Genomic DNA, 17,650 nt, shown 5'->3' with positions numbered 1-17,650 from the left:
AGAAAGCCAACTGATTCAGCAGCTACAGGACCTTTCTTTTCATGTGAACCTTTAACTTTGGTGAGTAAAAGCACATTTCATTTGCTGGATTGATTGATTGATTAGATGGTGACCAGTGTCTCTGTGCTTGTCTCAGAGGATGTTGTCAATGGATCTGCATCCCAAGAAAGATGTTGTGTTCCTCAGTGGTGTCGAGCTTTTTGCCGTTTGCTTTTTAAGGCCGTGTAGGGTCATTTGTGTTGAGTTTTGGTTTATGACGATGAAATAATGGATTCATAATTTAAGCGTGCGACAGCGGTGACGTAACTCACGTAATCTCTCTCTCTCGACCAAAAGTACTCAATTACAATGTTCCCTGTCAGCGTTTCTATCCGATGTTTCTGGATTTCCATCACTTAAACGATTATTTTTCTTAGCTGCTGTTTTCAAACTAAAAACTGAACGTTCCCAATTTTTAATTCAAACCATATCCCTGTTTCACCCTGATGACATCACTATGACATCATCGGGATTATTTTTTTTTTTAAACTTGACAGAACTGCTCCTGAGCCACAGCAGACATTGTTCATCTGTTTGACTCAGGCTGACGATAAACTGACCTTTACGTGTAAAATTGTTAGAGTGCCCCTTTAATCCTCCAGATAATCCTAATTCATGGTGTCAAACGTCCTCACTAACCGGAACCAGTCCTGGTCCAGTTACAGAGGACGGTTACAGTCATGATTGGTTACTCTCAGTACATTTCCCAGCACGCTCCAGCCAGCTCGCTGCGTCCCAGCATGCTCTCTGGTTTGCCTTCCCTCCGCCTCCCTCCCGCTCGTGGATTATCATGTAATCCCTGATATTCATCAGCCTCGGGGGTCAGAGGTCGTCTCATTACAATCCTACAACACCGCTCTCATCCTGGTGAAGATGAACTGGATTGCTCTGGTGTGACGGGTTTAAGAGGAGCGCAGACACAGTTCAGCTTTGTCATGAAATAATAAACTTAAATATTAAAATCTTAAGTTGGAACAATTTTAGTATCAGTTCATCTATGTATGCTTAATATCTCTATATAGTCGGTCAAATGCACTTCTGTACGTCCAACACTAATTGAACGCATCACCATTCAGTTGCACTTCAATACATACGACAGTAAGTGAACGCAACACTATTTGAAGGTTCTTTATTACGTACAACAGTAAGTGAACGCATCACCATTCAAAAGTACTTAAGTTCAACCTTAAGTCAACGCATCACCACTCAATTGCACGTCAATACTTCCAACAGTATGTGAATGCATCGTTTTTCAAATGTACGGCAGTATGTACGACAGTAAGTGAACGCATCACCATTCCAAGGCACTCAAGTGTGTACAACAGTAGATGAATGCATCACCATTGAGTTGTGTTCAGTTGTAGTCAGTCTACACACAGTTCAGCAGCCTGTTATTAACGTCCAAGTTATCAGATCCTGATTGTTTCAGCAGCTTTCAGTCTTTTAATGATCCCGACAAAGATGTACATCCATATTTCTTTATCTAGATAAATACAAGGTTTTCTCTTTCTATTGAAACAACATGTAACACTTCCACTGAAGTTAAAAACAGAAGTGTACCTGTACATTAAATCATCCACATTTGAATAGCAAAGTTTTAATGCAAAAACCCCGCCCGGCGCACTCGTAACTATAATTAGTCAAATAAGATAAACAGCCACACGAGAGCACATAAGTGAAGTTGTGTGTCATCCACTCTGCGTGCTGCCGAACATAAACGGGAAATAAATCGTCGTTTCACAAACCAAACATTTATTTTACAGAGTTCACATGATGAGAGCGAGGATGTCACCGCCACTGATGCATCGGTTATTAGATCTGGACGGACACAACCACCTGCTTCTTGTAAAACAGCAATGCAAATCATAAATGACATAATACTGTGTGTGTGTGTGTGTGTGTGTGTGTGTGTGTGATGCAGACGGACAGACTGAGGATCTGCGTTTTATCTTCTGTCCTTTTTTATTAATCCTCTCAGTGTTTAGATGTCAGCCTGTACAAACTTTGTCAATCAGGCTTTAGCTGCATTTAAACAAAGGCTTTTCACTGGAGTCCAGTTTATACTGAAGAGTCATCATCAAGTAAAGACGAGCAGCTCTGCACTGTAAAAACACTGATTATTGTATTTACTGTATTGTGAAGCGTTTGTGTCCACCTGCTCAGGAACGGCAGAGCAGAGCTGTCAGTGCGTGTTTGTTATCTCTGCTTGAGATTTGTCATTTTTGTTCATTAAATACATATATTTTATAAAATAAAAATAAAAAGTCAAAGTAACTGTAAGCGTACAGCTGCTTGTTGTCCACGTCGCAGTGTAGTTCGTTGTAACACACAGTTAAAACGAATGGTTGAAGGAGTGCTCTGTTTTATTAAAGTAAAACTGGCAATACCAAACAATAATTTGAGTAAAAGTAATATCGAAGTAGTGGGTCTATTGTCCAATTTCAGTTTTATTAGAATCTGCTTTTACTCACACACTATGTAACTACAGTACCTTTACTCAAATACTGTACTTAAGTATGATTTTGTGGTACTTGAGTATTTCATTTTCCCAGTATGATATTTTATACATAATCTAATCTTAAATTTTATTTCACTGCACTAATATTTCACTGCTAAACAAAGCATGTTGGGTGGGGGGGAGGATATGTAGCATATGCTAGCATACTAAACTAAGAAGCAAATATTGGTAAAAATTAAACATGCGCATGTTATCATTTTCATTGTATGTATGCTAACACACTAAACTGAGTTACTCAGTTCAGAGTGGGAATGTTAGCGCGCTGACCCGTATAACTTCCTTGGCGCTGATGTTAGCATTTGGCCCAAAACACAGCTAGCTCCATTGTAGCTACCTTGTAAGATTGTAAACTACTCAACAGTGGTGTATATAACGTAGGCTGGTTAAAATTAGCTCTACAGCAACAACCTGCACTAAAATACAGCTTTGGCTACATGTTACTGCGAGCTACACAGGCTAATAATAAAGCTAAATATCATTACAATTAGTTTATAAAGCTTATTATTCAGCCATTTTGAATGACTTTTACTTGGCATTAGACATGTTAGCACACACGGTGGTTCTGCTAGCTACAGTTACTTGGGCTAAATAAAAGATCTGAGTACTTTTCCCACCTCGGTGTCAGCTGAATTGCTTTAACGTCGTTTTTTACAGTGTAGAGGAGAGCTGGAGGTGGAGGGAGGAGGAGGAGGAGGAGGACGGTCCGGCTGTCAAACACAGATGAGAACACAGCGGCAGGTTTCAGGAGGGCACCGCCGTTAGATAATCCTGTTTACTCTCTGTCGGAACCAATGACGAGCCGGAGCGACGAGCCCAACGGACACGTCGTTTTAATTTGATTCCTCGAACTCTGCCGGAGCTGCCGGAGCGGCGACGTGTGCAGCCGGGGATGGTGCTCAGAACCACGGACACACGTCGACCCGCAAACTTCAGAGCGGATCCACAAACTGAGATGTTCCGACCCAGCGGAGCCTCTTTGATCATCACGGCGATCAGACAATTAGGACTTAATTAGTGCGAAGAGTCTAAATTAACAGCAACAGATGAGAAGATGCTGAGGAGCTGAGAACACCTGCGACCTGTAGGTGAGACAACACGTCACCAGCTCACTTCAACACAGCAGTACACACTTTAACACAGCAGTACACACTTTAATACAGCAGTACACACAGCAGTACACACTTTAATACAGCAGTATACACTTTAATACAGCAGTACACACAGCAGTACACACTTTAATACAGCAGTATACACTTTAATACAGCAGTACACACTTTAATACAGCAGTACACACAGCAGTACACACTTTAACACAGCAGTACACACTTTAATACAACAGTACACACTTTAATACAGCAGTATACACTTTAATACAGCAGTACACACTTTAACACAGCAGTACACACTTTAATACAGCAGTACACACTTTAATACAGCAGTACACACAGCAGTACACACTTTAATACAGCAGTATACACTTTAATACAGCAGTACACACTTTAATACAGCAGTACACACAGCAGTACACACTTTAATACAGCAGTATACACTTTAATACAGCAGTACACACTTTAATACAGCAGTACACACAGCAGTACACACTTTAACACAGCAGTACACACTTTAATACAACAGTACACACTTTAATACAGCAGTATACACTTTAATACAGCAGTACACACTTTAATACAGCAGTACACACTTTAATACAGCAGTACACACTTTAACACAGCAGTACACATTTTAACACAGCAGTACACACTTTAACACAGCAGTACACATTTTAATACAGCAGTACACACAGCAGTACACACTTTAACACAGCAGTACACATTTTAATACAGCAGTACACACAGCAGTACACACTTTAATACAGCAGTACACACTTTAATACAGCAGTATACACTTTAATACAGCAGTACACACTTTAATACAGCAGTACACACTTTAATACAGCAGTATACACTTTAATACAGCAGTACACACTTTAATACAGCAGTATACACTTTAACACAGCAGTACACACTTTAATACAGCAGTACACACAGCAGTACACACTTTAACACAGCAGTACACACTTTAATACAGCAGTATACACTTTAATACAGCAGTACACACTTTAATACAGCAGTACACACAGCAGTACACACTTTAGCACAGCAGTACACACTTTAATACAGCAGTATACACTTTAATACAGCAGTACACACTTTAACACAGCAGTACACACTTTAATACAGCAGTACACACTTTAATACAGCAGTACACACTTTAACACAGCAGTACACACATTTAAATACAATAATGTAACTTTATTACACATTCTGCTCACATTAAGTCAAACTGGGAAAATACTTCACTTTCCTGCAGTGATGAAAATAACTGAAGAATTTTAATTCAGTAAAAATTCAACGGTATTAAAGGAATAATTCACTCTAGAAGGAAATTTTCAGTCATTATCGACTCACCCTCCTGCTGATGAGAAGTCTGGTGTAGTTTCTTATTCCTCAGAGTGCAGCTGGAGACCCGTGGGCTTCCCTCCTGCAGCAAACATCCGAATGATGAGCGTAAACGGTGCCCGAGACGAAAAGGTCCATAAAACTACACAAAAACTTTGTAATATTCCTCCATACTGCTCGTCGCTGCAATCCAAGTGTCCTGAAGTGGCGACATCCAGAGTTTACTCCAAACGACGTCATTTAGTACATTTTTACAGCCTGAACAGTCACTATGCTGTGTTTACACGGAGGCACGTTCCGCGTTCACGCGAGTCTCCCTCGCAGCCGATTGCACTACGGAAGCCGTGCTGGACAAGATGAACGAGACTCGCGATAGACACACACCGGCATTTACTTCCTGCTTTGAGCGACCGAGCGACACACAAACACAAGAGGGATCTGCTGCACTAGTGATTTGAAACTTTGACACTCACAGCAGGAAGTAAATGCCGGTGTGTATCTATCGCAAGTCTCGTTCATCTTGTCCGGCGCAGCTTCCGTAGTGCAATCGGCTGCGAGGGAGACTCGCGTGAACGCGGAGCGTGCCTCCGTGTAAACAGCATAGTGACTGTTCAGGCTGTAAAAATGTACTAAATGACGTCGTTTGGAGTAAAGTCTGGATGTCGCCACTTCAGGACACTTGGAATGCAGCGGACGAGCAGTATGGAGGAATATTACAGAGTTTTTGTGTAGTTTTATGGACATTTTTCGTCTCGTGCACATTTGCGCTCGTTATATGGATTTTTGCTGCCGGAGGGAACCCCCGCAGGTCTCCAGCTGCACTTTGATTAATAAGAAACTACACCGGACTTCTCATCAGCATGAGGGTGAGTCGATAATGACTGAATTTCCTTCTAGAGTGAAATCTCAAATCTCGTCTAAAATGTTGATGGAAACAACAACAAGATCTAAACAGTTCCTCCGCCTGCTCCTGACAATCAAGCTGTTTATATATAATATATATATAATTGCTTAAAAGTTGGTTTTGGTATATAATATCGAGATGTGTGCTGCATATGTGAGATAACTTTTAAGCTACATTTGGAAACGTAAGCTGCATAAAGTCACAACTAGAAGATCATTTCGTTTCGTTTATTTTTTACTGGAAGAAATATTGAGATACTTTTTCAAGCAACAGAACAAAAACAAAAAAATCCAAATTGGCGGAAATGTTTCCAGGTCGTAAATCAGTCGACTCATTTATTTAACCTACTGTGTAAATATTGTTTTGTTATCTGCCACATAAGTTATTAGCCAAAACTTATAACACGTAATAACTGACCACATGGAAGCGCTATTGTTAGCATGTTTTAAAATGCTAAATATTTCCAGATGAGGCAGCTGTCCTACAAGCGTGAACACTTTAGCACTTCCATTTTAGACTGTAATACTTAAAAAATATATAAAATCACTGAAAGATGTTTGCATAAAGAAAAGCACTGGCACAAATCTCATTTATGTTTCATTACGTACAAAAATAGACGTATGTTTCAAACTATGTGACAAAAAAACTACCATTTCTTTCCAGAATCAGTGTTATTGAACCTCCATAATCATCCAAAGAAAACGCTCTCATCACTCGTCGTTCCCAAAGACACCTGATGACAGTAACACCTGTCAGTAACACTCACACTTATCCTGTAGAGTGTTGTTGATGTTTTTGAATTTCATCAGTTGCCAAAAACAAAAAAAAACAAAAACTGAACTGCCCACGTGTCCAGACACCGGCGGAGGTAGTGAGAAATTATGTAAAATAATCTCCCCTCAGAGTTCACAGTGTTTTATTTCACGTCAGCACGTTCGTATTAAAAACCTGTGAAAGGATGAAGAAACTATCCACTGAACACAAGTCGTAGTCGAGGCTCCTTCAGTTCTGTTGACGGGTCGGTGTCAGACGTGTTCACATCTCTGGGTCGTTCACACCGTGAGCGTGTTGAGGTCATGCGGCAGCCGTGTGAGCGTGTTGAGGTCATACAGCAGCCGTGTGAGCGTTGTCGAGGTCATGCAGCAGGCGCGTGAGCGTGTTGAGGTCATACAGTGGTTGTGTGAGCGTGTTGAGGTCATACAGCAGCCGTGTGAGCGTGTTGAGGTCATGCAGCAGGCGCGTGAGCGTGTTGAGGTCATACAGTGGTTGTGTGAGCGTGTTGAGATCATGCGGCAGCCGTGTGAGCGTTGTCGAGGTCATGCAGCAGGCGCGTGAGCGTGTTGAGGGTCATACAGCAGCCGTGTGAGCGTTGTCGAGGTCATGCAGCAGGCGCGTGAGCGTGTTGAGGTCATACAGTGGTTGTGTGAGCGTGTTGAGGTCATACAGCTGAATATAATGTGGTGAGTTAGCATCTCTGACAGTTTGCCCAAGTGGCCAACTGTGGTACTGCAACTCATGTACCTCCGTTATTCTCAGCTCGCACCATGTAGTGTGACGTATATCACTTTCATATCTGTAGTTATCTCAATGCTTTCTCATCCGTAACATAGTTGAAGTGACTACGAGGAACTTTTAAGTGTTTAAGAAGCAGTCTGATGATTCCTGTGGTGATTATAAATGATCTGTAACAGCAAACGAGACCATCAGTGAGAAGACTGCTATTTTTATATAGTTATTATTAACACCTGTGCTCGGGTCCGATCACATACATCACATATGAAATCACATTTAATACATTACCTCACCGCGATCCATCCTGTGGTCTCTCTGTCGTCCAAAACACCGCCGGCACGCGCTAGCGACGATCTTTACAACAGCAGGCGCTGGTGTCGTACCGCTTTTGTCGCTAGAATCAACAAAAACTCAAAGTTCCTTGTAGTCACTTTAAAGTACTTCACTTTTCCCAGTTGGAGTATACTGTTCATATTTTTGATCATTTAGATAATCATGTAGATGTTTTTAACCAGGTTAGCTTGTCAGCTAGCCTAACTGGTTTCCTAAAAAGCCCTGCGTATACACAAAATACTAGAACCGTTGAGTTGTTGTTTAAATCTTTTATCCAGCATTGAGGTCAGAGCTTTCCTGTCGCTTTCACAAGATCATGTACATCAGTCACTTTCATTTTCGGGCTGCTCTTCCACACAACAAATGTAGAAAAAGAGCCATATGGACCTAATGTTAGCGTGGGGCTAGCTAACGGTTATTGATCCATCAGCTTCACAATTTTAATTTTCATTGAAAAACCTTAAGAATCAAGATGATGTGACTTGTTGTGGCAACCAGAGAATAAAAGTTGTGGACCAGAACATCTTTATGATGCTGTTTTGTCACTCTGTGATTTGGATATTGAACTTGGTCATACACCGATCTTGATTATAATTTGATTAACTGTGCAGCCCTTTGTGTACAGAGATGTTTTTATTCTTCGATAAATATGCATTTTTTAATTAGTTTATTCTTTTGTCTTAGAGCTTCTCCGTGGATCCTTCTAACCTCCTGTCAACCGGACATACAAACACCTCCTCCACCCCGTCGCACACTCTGAAGCCAGCATGCCCATCATCAGTAATGCCAACCATGACTTCAGCACCTACTCCATCAGCAGTGACGACAGCAGCCTCGACCGCTTCTTCACTGAGATCCCGGAGACCGAGACCATCAAGGGCGTTTACTTCCAGCGAGCCCAGCTGCTTCGCGACCCCAAGGCCTCGTATGTGGTCGACCACACCCTGCAGGTGCTCATCAATGTTGGGGGCAACCGGTACACTTTCCCCTGGAGCACCTTGGAGCAGTTTCCCCAGAGTCGTCTGGGACGTCTGCGCTTCTGCACCACCCCCGAGGAGATCGCACGTCTCTGCGACGACTACGACGAGACGTGCCAGGAGTACTTCTTCGACCGAAACCCGACAGCCTTCAGGGTCATCCTCAACTTCCTGGCTGCAGGAAAACTGCGTCTGCTTCGGGAACTGTGCGCCGTGTCGCTGCACGACGAGCTCGACTACTGGGGCGTGGACCCGGGCCACATGGAGCGCTGCTGCCGGCGCCGCATGATCACGCGTGTGGAGGAGGTGGCCGAGCGAGAACGCAAAGAAGAGGAGTGGAGGCAGAAGAGGATGCTGCTAACGAAACCCACCACACAGACTGAAAAGGGCTATCGTAGGCTGACCTGGATGCTGCGAGAGGTGGTGGAAAACCCTCAGTCAGGGCTGGCGGGGAAGACGTTTGCCTGCCTCTCAGTCGTCATGGTGCTGGTAACCGTCATCAGCCTGTGCATCAGCACCATGCCAGACCTGCGAGATGAAGAGACCAGGGTGGGTATGAGGCCGACGGGAAGCTGACAGACACACAACGTCTTTTTAAACCTGTGAAGCCGTTTCTCCGTTTGTTCCAGGAAAATAATTTGTGTCTTGAAAAAGAGGCAGTTAGTGACTCTTAATGTTTAAGTAAATTAATTCTGTGTTAATTATATTTTCTCAAGAAAATAATGAACAAAGTGTTGAGCTGAAAATCAATATTTATATATAAAGAATAAATGAAATGACTGTGGTGTTTCAGGGCAGTGAGGAGGGATGAACCACTCGTCTCTATGATTTCAGCAACGAGGGGCCAAAACTGAACAGCTTGCTTTTTGTTGCAGAAACAAAGCTTCACTAAGCAGAATGAATACTAAAAACCAAAGGCAGGCAATGAAAGGATGGAAACAAAAGCTAGAATCAGAGCAAAAACTAAACTAAGTACCAACCTGGAAAACACAAAGAACACAGGCAGCAGACGCAGGTAGAAACAAGGAGTAAAACAGGAGGAGGACATGAAAACTGATGACAAGTGAGGGAAAACACAAACCCCTAATTAACTAATTAAACACAGGTGAACACAGGCAGGTAAAGACAGAAAGAAGACAGGGACAGAGAGCTAACCTACAACACAAAATGAGGCAATGATACAAATAAATCCCAAAAACCATGACTGGAGTGTCTTTCAGCTCTTTGTTTCTGTTGTGTGTTTTCATCCAAAAAGCTCAGATTAACACATTCATGCTTCCTGCCCAGCACCAAGTAGTGAGCACGTTAACATGATCACTAATAAACCGATCATTATCTGATTTATGGAGTTACCAGATTATTCAGGTGGTAAACAGCATCATGCGATAATCTAAATCTGATAAACTCACAGCGTTTTTTGCACAATATTCTGTTTTATTCGGCGCATGTACACCGTTAATCTTCTGTTCTTTAACATCTGCACAACTGGATGTTGTTTAAACGTGAGCGGATGCATTTTCTGCTCATATGCATAAGACGAAGGAGGAAAGTGTTGTTTTGCAGCCCTGACCAGCGGAAACATCGTGATAAGCGACGCCATGTTGACAGGATGTTTTACGTGATGTACTTGGAAAGAAATCCAACTAATTGACTGAATCATGTAAACCTCTTTTTTTCCATTATCACATTACTAAAGTGCATGTAAAGACGTCAAATCAGATTATTATCATAACCTGATTGTTCCCACTTACAGATTAATGTGGTAAACGTGCTCACTGTCACAATAAATGGACCCAGAACAGACACCGTTGTTGTTTTAGATTAAATAAAATCAACCAATAATAAATATTATAAAGTCAATTAGATTAATAAAAAAATAGATAAATATGAATCAAATAACTTGAGTGACAGGTGACATCATTCACAGTAAACAGACAGGTGAGGGTTATTTGTAAAGCAGTGAAGAGTGAGAAGAAATTACTTTTGCCAGTGTGACTGTGAAATCATAGACTTCTGCAGGTATCATCTGAGCGGACAGCAGACAGACAGGATGTAGTATTGATCATGTAACTGATGGTCGGTGTCGATAGTCTGAACTGGGCTTTGTGGTGATGAAGCTGGAGACAGCGGATCGATTTCTCCCTGATGTTTGTGCAGCCAACTTCACTAACCAAGACAAAATGTTCCTCTCAGAAGCTGAAAATGTATTTTTTTATGTTTTGTGATCGACGAGTGTTGGACCCAACAAACATCTGGAGTTGTTTTTTAAATCTTTGCTCGGAGACGAACACAAAGCCAAGATTGCTTTTAATTTCTGGAAACCAGTTTTGTTTTCCAGTTCTTGGCAAACATCTGAAGTTGAACGTTGGCCAGCTGGTTAGCTTTTCTTCATCTTGACAGGCTTATAAAGATAATCAAAATTGGACAGAGATGGATGTTGGATTGTCAAAGAAAGCAAAGGGACTTAAATGTATTGTGATTTATGAAACAGTGGTTCTTTGACTTCAGACAAGGAGACAAAAGCTGCGTCTCACTTTGATTCTGAAAAAACAACTGTCACTCACATGTATTTAGTTTTTACTATTATTATTATTATATAACTGATCAAAAACTGTCTTCAGATCATTTTTTATTACCTCTGATGACTTGAATAATCGGTGAACGTTAGCTTGAGCTCTGAGATAGCGCTAGTAGCATCCATTATAGTCTTAAATACGCGTTTGATGGCTACGTGACTTAATGCTTTTTCAGCGCTGTGTAATAACACGGTTAGATTTTTTAACAATATGTTTTATCTTTAACGCAAAAAATAGGATTTGAGGTTGACTCACCTGAGTTTAGAAAAGTCACGTCTCGTTAACGTCCAGATCCAATACAGAGCTGATAACATTAGCCTGAGCTCTAATGTAGCGCTTAGTAGCATCTGTGTTACACCTTCTCTCATGTTGTGGGTGTGTCTGTTAGCGAGGCAGGCTAACGTTTCCGGATGACGAACGTGTTGTTTAATCCATTCCTTACACTTTGCTCTTGTGTTTTTCGTGTTGAAAATATGTTGTACCAAGTTACAGTTGCTCACATTCATTTATGATTGATCGGTTTTATGGAGGGAGTTAGCAAACGGTCAATATTCAAGTTAAAGTCCTCAGACGTATGTTCCACCTTTGCTAGTTTCTCTTCAGCTGCCTGGATGTTGAGCCAGACGTTCTCTGTAGAAACTAATATCAGGATATAAAATGTAGTTAGCTATCAACATGTTTCCAAGCAGAAAGTTCAGATCAAGTTCACTCTCATCCTGAATACTAATGCCTTTAAGAATAATTTACTTACTCCCTGGAGTTGAATTGCCTCTTATAACTCGTACAGGAATATAGATTTAAAATATTGATTTAAACGCTTTAAAGTCGCCTTCAGCTCTGTGTTGTCAGTAAACATAACGAGGCTCATTATGAGCAGTTAGAGTTTTACCAGGTTGTTATTTTAGCTTTTTTTCCATCACCCTGGTATCTGTGACCGGGTCTTTTCTTGTTCTCAGCCATCCGTCATTCAAAACCTCTGAAATGGAAATTTATTTTCTTTTTCCACTTTAATGACTCGACTGTTTTTTAGCTCTCAGCTGGTCTATAAACCAATTTAAAGTTCTGTGTAGTTTTACGTTGCAGTTCAACACCTGAAGCAGATTTTCCATTTATAATAAAAAACATTTACAGCTTTTATTAATGTTGTCAAAAAATTAATCAATTCACTGTGAAAATCAGTTCGGCAGAATCGTATCCAGCGTAATACATTGACCTATAGTGGCACTGAGTAGAGCGCATACCTCTGCCCAGGCCCAACAGTCCCCTTTAATTCAATCAAGTCTTCCAATATCCAATTTTAAACTTGATAGCACCTTAAACCAGCCATAACTGCTTAACCATAATTTAAGATCCACATCAGTTTCTTCCGTGTCCGTTTGTTTGTTGGATGGTTTGAACGGTTTTCCACAAGATGGAGGATGGATCTCAGCCCAAAATAGACCTCATTAACTTCTGGTGTAGATCTGGATAAAAAGACGGATCCGGGACTTTTTTTGATTGAGAGTTTTTCAACATTTTCGTTAATTTCTCAGAGACGAATGCTTGGATCCTGAAGACAAAGACCAGGTGCATTAAGGTGGCTGAAGTGGTGTGGGGATGACGTATTTTTGTAGGCTAACTGAAGTTAGCATCGTCCTGTTTGCCTCAAACAAAAACACAAGTTTCTGATCCTTCCAGGTTTTGTTCATCAACATAATCTCCACAGATGAACTCCACTCTGTGATGTTTGAAGCGTAAATTAAATGTGCAGCAGTAAAAAGCTAATGCTAGGCTACAAACAGACGATATCACGGTCACATCACTTAAACGTCACCACCACTGAGTGTCTCACTGCACAATTACTATCCAGGTTTCTATAAACTGATCAATGTACAAGTTGTAAAGTCAGAGTGAGAATAGTGTGTAACTGAAGTCGGCCTGTAAAGACGGACTAGTGAGTAGATGAGTCTCCGTGTTCGCTGTGAGGACGTTTAATGTCCCCGACAACCTCTGTAGTCTCATTTAGACATTTAGATTTAGTTTTTAACACACAGAAGAGCTTTATGGTTAAACTGTGGGACATTTAATGATGGAGTTTATGTCTGAGAACAAAACGTAAATATCTTCAGCCTAATTTCAGACGTTTTAGTTACTACCCCACTGTATTCATGACTGAGTACAATCTGATCTGGTGAGCTCGAGTTATGGTTGAGTAGATGTGGGTGGTTTGAAAATGAAGAATATACAGGCTTTCAAGTTTGATGCAGCAGAGTCCGAGATACTCTGATTTGTGTCGCGGCTCCGGCTGTATGTCGAGCTCTGAGGACAGTATCAGACATTGTTCTGACAGGCAGAGGACGACGAGTCAGGACCAGTAAACTGATCTTTACGTGTGAAATTGGTGTGGTGACCCTTTAAAGTTTTCTCTGTGTCTCTGTGTCTGCAGGGCGAGTGCTCCCAGAAGTGTCAGAACATGTTTGTGGTGGAGTCCATCTGCGTGGCCTGGTTCACTTTGGAGTTTGTGCTGCGGTTTTTCAACGCTCAGAGCAAGCTGGCCTTTGCTCGCGGCCCCCTCAACATCATCGACGCCATCGCCATCCTGCCGTACTACGTGTCCCTGGTGGTCGATGTGAGGGATGAGTCAAAGGAGGATGTCATCATGGGTGCCGGCAGAGGATATCTGGACAAACTGAGCCTGATCCTGCGCCTGCTGCGGGCGCTGCGGATCCTGTACGTGATGCGGCTGGCTCGCCACTCTCTGGGCCTGCAGACGTTAGGACTGACCATGCAGCGCAGCATGAGGGAGTTCGGTCTGCTGCTGCTGTTTGTCTGCGTGGCCGTGGCCCTCTTCTCACCTCTGGTTCATCTAGCAGAGAGTGAACTGGCGCCGTTTGCCGCCACGTACCCTCAACACAGCTTCAGCAGCATCCCGGCCTCCTACTGGTGGGCCATCATCTCCATGACCACGGTGGGCTACGGCGACATGGTGCCACGCAGCATCCCCGGACAGATAGTCGCGCTGACCAGCATCCTGAGCGGCATCCTCATCATGGCGTTCCCCGCCACGTCCATCTTCCACACCTTCTCACGATCTTATCAGGAGCTGAAGCTGGAGTACGAGCAGCTGTGGAAGGAGGAGAGAGGGAAGGAAATTGCCGCAGAGTCGGAGGGAAGTCGGCCCAAAGTCGATTCGTCACCAGATGAGCTCACGTCCGTGTCGAAGGAAGATAACGACGGGCTGGTGTCGTGCAGGAGTCATCAATCCACACTTCCCTCCACAGCTTTCTAACGGAGCGGCGAGAGAGCAATCAAACACTCTGACTCAGTAATTACACGTAAAAAATGGTGACACTTGACAACATACTCTATCCTAATGTAGGTCGTTTAGACTGTTATATAACGGACACTTTACACCTTCAGTTCTCGTCTGTTCATGTTCTGGATTCACGCTTTAAGCTTTCAACAAACTTTATCTCGTGCTCAACAGCTTGTATGAAGCTTTGTCATATCTGCAAACACATCACATGCAGCATTATTATTATCCTCACTGTTTGTGTAAAAACATATAAATTATAATCTTACTGCAACTATTGTGCTCAAAGAAAGTATGAAACAGCTGTTTAGCTGGAGACGCTCGTCACGCTCGACAGATTCACGTTACGTTAGCTGTCAGCCTTTAGCATCCGCAGCCATCCGTCCATTTACAACATCCAATATTTGGAGTTTCGTGTTATTTGTGTTTCATTCAGGAGGAGGCGGCTTGTTAGCTTAGCTTAGCTTACTAACGTTAGCATTGATTACCACAAGACGTTAGTTTTCGCTCCGGTTATTTTAAAAGAGAAAGGACAGGTTCTAGCTAGCGTTAGCCGTCTCTCTTTAATGGGTCCAGTTGTAGTGACGGCACAAACCCGTCTCCTGTAATATCAGCAGTTTACTCTAATGATTAAAATCACAACACAAGCTAACGTAAGGAGCGATCAAATCACAGATGGGGCTGGGGAGCGATGTTGGGCCCTCAGCCTGCGAAGTATCCTCTACCTGAGAAGTCCTCTGGTTGCATCTATGTTGCGTAACGGCTCCGCTATGGTTTTGCTCCGTCGTCCGTCGACCATCAACCCCCACCAGCTCCGTTTTGAGTGCTGCACTGCAAGACAGCTGGAGTTGCGAGACCGCGGAGTTCCCGCAATAATTACAGTATCATGCGCGACCGCAGTTACACGTATGTGTTATAGACACAACAACAACAAGTGTTCCCAACCGGAGGATTGGAAGAAGAGCTTGGATTTGTCTCTTTTTTGAGGTTTTTGTTCTGGCTCAGCTGTCGTGGTGGAGCTGAGAACGCGGATCTGGTGGAATTTAAGTTATTAAGGCTGTTAAATGAAGTAATAAACGCTTTCTTTACCCGCAACACAGACGTAGCCGCTATTAAATAATAGTACTGACACCGCTAGTAGTCAGTCATTGCTGGAGAAAAACATCAGGGTCAGTTTCACAACAGAATAAATTAAAATCACATTTGTTCATTTTTTCTGATTCCAACATTTGACATTTTTGTATTTTATAAAGAAGTTTATGACCTGTAGTTCATCCACATGAGGGTAAGAAAGGCTACGATGTCGTGCCGACAGCTAATAATATTAACTTTCCATAATCAGGATGATTTTTATCGAACATCCCGTATAAAAGTAAAAGTACAATTCGATGTAGTTTGCGGAATGAATGAGGAACCAGGTAAACCGTGAAGGTAGATACCTGAGAAAAGTCGTCAAAAAGGCAGATTGCATTATATTATAACAACTAAAGCACAGACAAGATACACAACTCACTTTATCCTGTTCATAATGTCGTTGTTTGCTTATTCTTTGTCCCGTACTTCCTGTTTTTCATCTCTCATCTCGTTCACGTCACAAACTGACTAAATCTTCACTGTGATAAGTTACACAGCACGTTATGTTTCTGTCAATGGCTGAGATATAAAATGAAAAACTTCCAGTATGCTGCAGAAATGATAAAAAATAATAAACACAAGTTGTATCGCACAATTCATACAAGACATGCAGGCGATGAAGATGATGGGCAGCAGCGAGCGAGACGAGAGTTCGATCATCATCCTCCTGATGTGTTTTAGCTCCTCTGTTTGTTTGACTTCCATTCATTTTTAAAATAAAGTAAATACTAAGTAAAAACTGTTTAACTCTGCTTGTATTTTTTAACTGCCCTCGAGGTTTGTTTGTTTGTTTGGGAGAAAAAATAACCGTCACCACTTCTGATATGGATCCTCGCTGACTTCAGATCAGTAGAGCTGACAGTTCAATTTATTATTTACCTTCTGAATGAAAGCACAGATGAGTAATATCAAATAAAGGACTACAGCAATGCTTAAATGCATACCTGGAAAATGACACTAATTTTTTCTGTGGTCATGTCTTCTGTCTTAAGCGTGAGAAAAGGACGTAAACTTCCATTTCAGTCATCTTGGATTGGTGCCTTGTGCTCTGTCTTCCTGTAGCGAGGCTACCCCTCTGCCCAGAGACAGGTCGTGCTAACCAATCAAACCCACGACCGACAGCAGGTATTAGCCAATCAGGGGCCGAGTAGGGCCGGTCTCTGGGCGGAGAGGCGTCCATAGCAACCTGATAGCAACGGTCTGGTCAAAAACGGTAACGACCATTATCCAATTTTTCAATTTTTCCGAGGTATAAACCCAATACTTACATTTATATGTCATGTCCGCGCCACTTGATGTCGCCATTGTTCAGTTTTCCCTCTTCTTTTTCGGGACTGAGCAGCGCCGCGCAAAGGATCTTGAAATATGGGAGGCCGCGAAGGATAGTAGCGGTCCATCCTCCAAAAAGAGGGAAAAGCAGGCTGCATTTGAAGGAGCCTTCGAATTTGGACAGCCTTCGCGCAGCGTTGTGACGTAATTGGCCTTCAAATCCGCCCTTCAGAGGATGCAGCCCCTGAATTTGGACACAGCTAAAGAGTCCCACCATTTCTAACTTCTTCTTCTTGTCTTGTCTTTACTGTTACACTGCCCCGCACGACCTCCGGAGGTACTGCTCTGTTGGTTTGTAGAAATACAGACGAAATGAAGGAACAGAAGGGAGGACATCTGATCTCATCTCTCTTGACACCTATTGTTTGATTGGAAGCTGATTTCTCGTACATCTTGTTCATTAATCATTGAACAGCTTGTGTTCATTGATGATTACACGAAGGACATAACGAATCAGTCGTTTCCGTCCCAGTTTCCAGTCTGTGTTTCAGAAAGCGGTGCAGACTGGAGGAGACGAGGAGGCGACGGAGGACGAGAACACGTGACCGCCGGCCTCCTCAATGTCTCCATTGTTTGT

General features: G+C 42.4%; 1 protein-coding gene across 2 annotated transcripts; it reads left to right on the top strand.

Annotated features, from left to right (window-relative positions):
- The first annotated feature begins 3,177 nt into the window (after positions 1 to 3,177).
- On the top strand, positions 3,178 to 16,605 carry LOC311260325 (voltage-gated potassium channel regulatory subunit KCNG4-like). 2 transcript variants are annotated; one of them, XM_084358030.1, is made up of 3 exons: positions 3,178 to 3,638; positions 8,450 to 9,291; positions 13,744 to 16,605. In XM_084358030.1, the coding sequence occupies exons 2-3, from the start codon at positions 8,533 to 8,535 to the stop codon at positions 14,584 to 14,586; spliced, it is 1,602 nt and encodes a 533-aa protein (XP_084214156.1). In that variant the 5' UTR covers positions 3,178 to 3,638; positions 8,450 to 8,532; the 3' UTR covers positions 14,587 to 16,605. The 2 variants fall into 2 exon arrangements, with proteins under 2 accessions (XP_084214156.1, XP_084214155.1); XM_084358029.1 differs by having other exon boundaries at positions 3,178 to 3,642.
- The last annotated feature ends 1,045 nt before the right edge of the window (positions 16,606 to 17,650 follow it).

Source organism: Pagrus pagrus (assembly GCF_965226575.1).
Source record: "Pagrus pagrus genome assembly, chromosome: 1".
In the NCBI taxonomy this organism is placed as follows: Eukaryota; Metazoa; Chordata; class Actinopteri; order Spariformes; family Sparidae; genus Pagrus; species Pagrus pagrus.
Note: the sequence above shows the minus strand (reverse complement) of the source record. Positions and strands in the feature narration are given on the sequence as shown.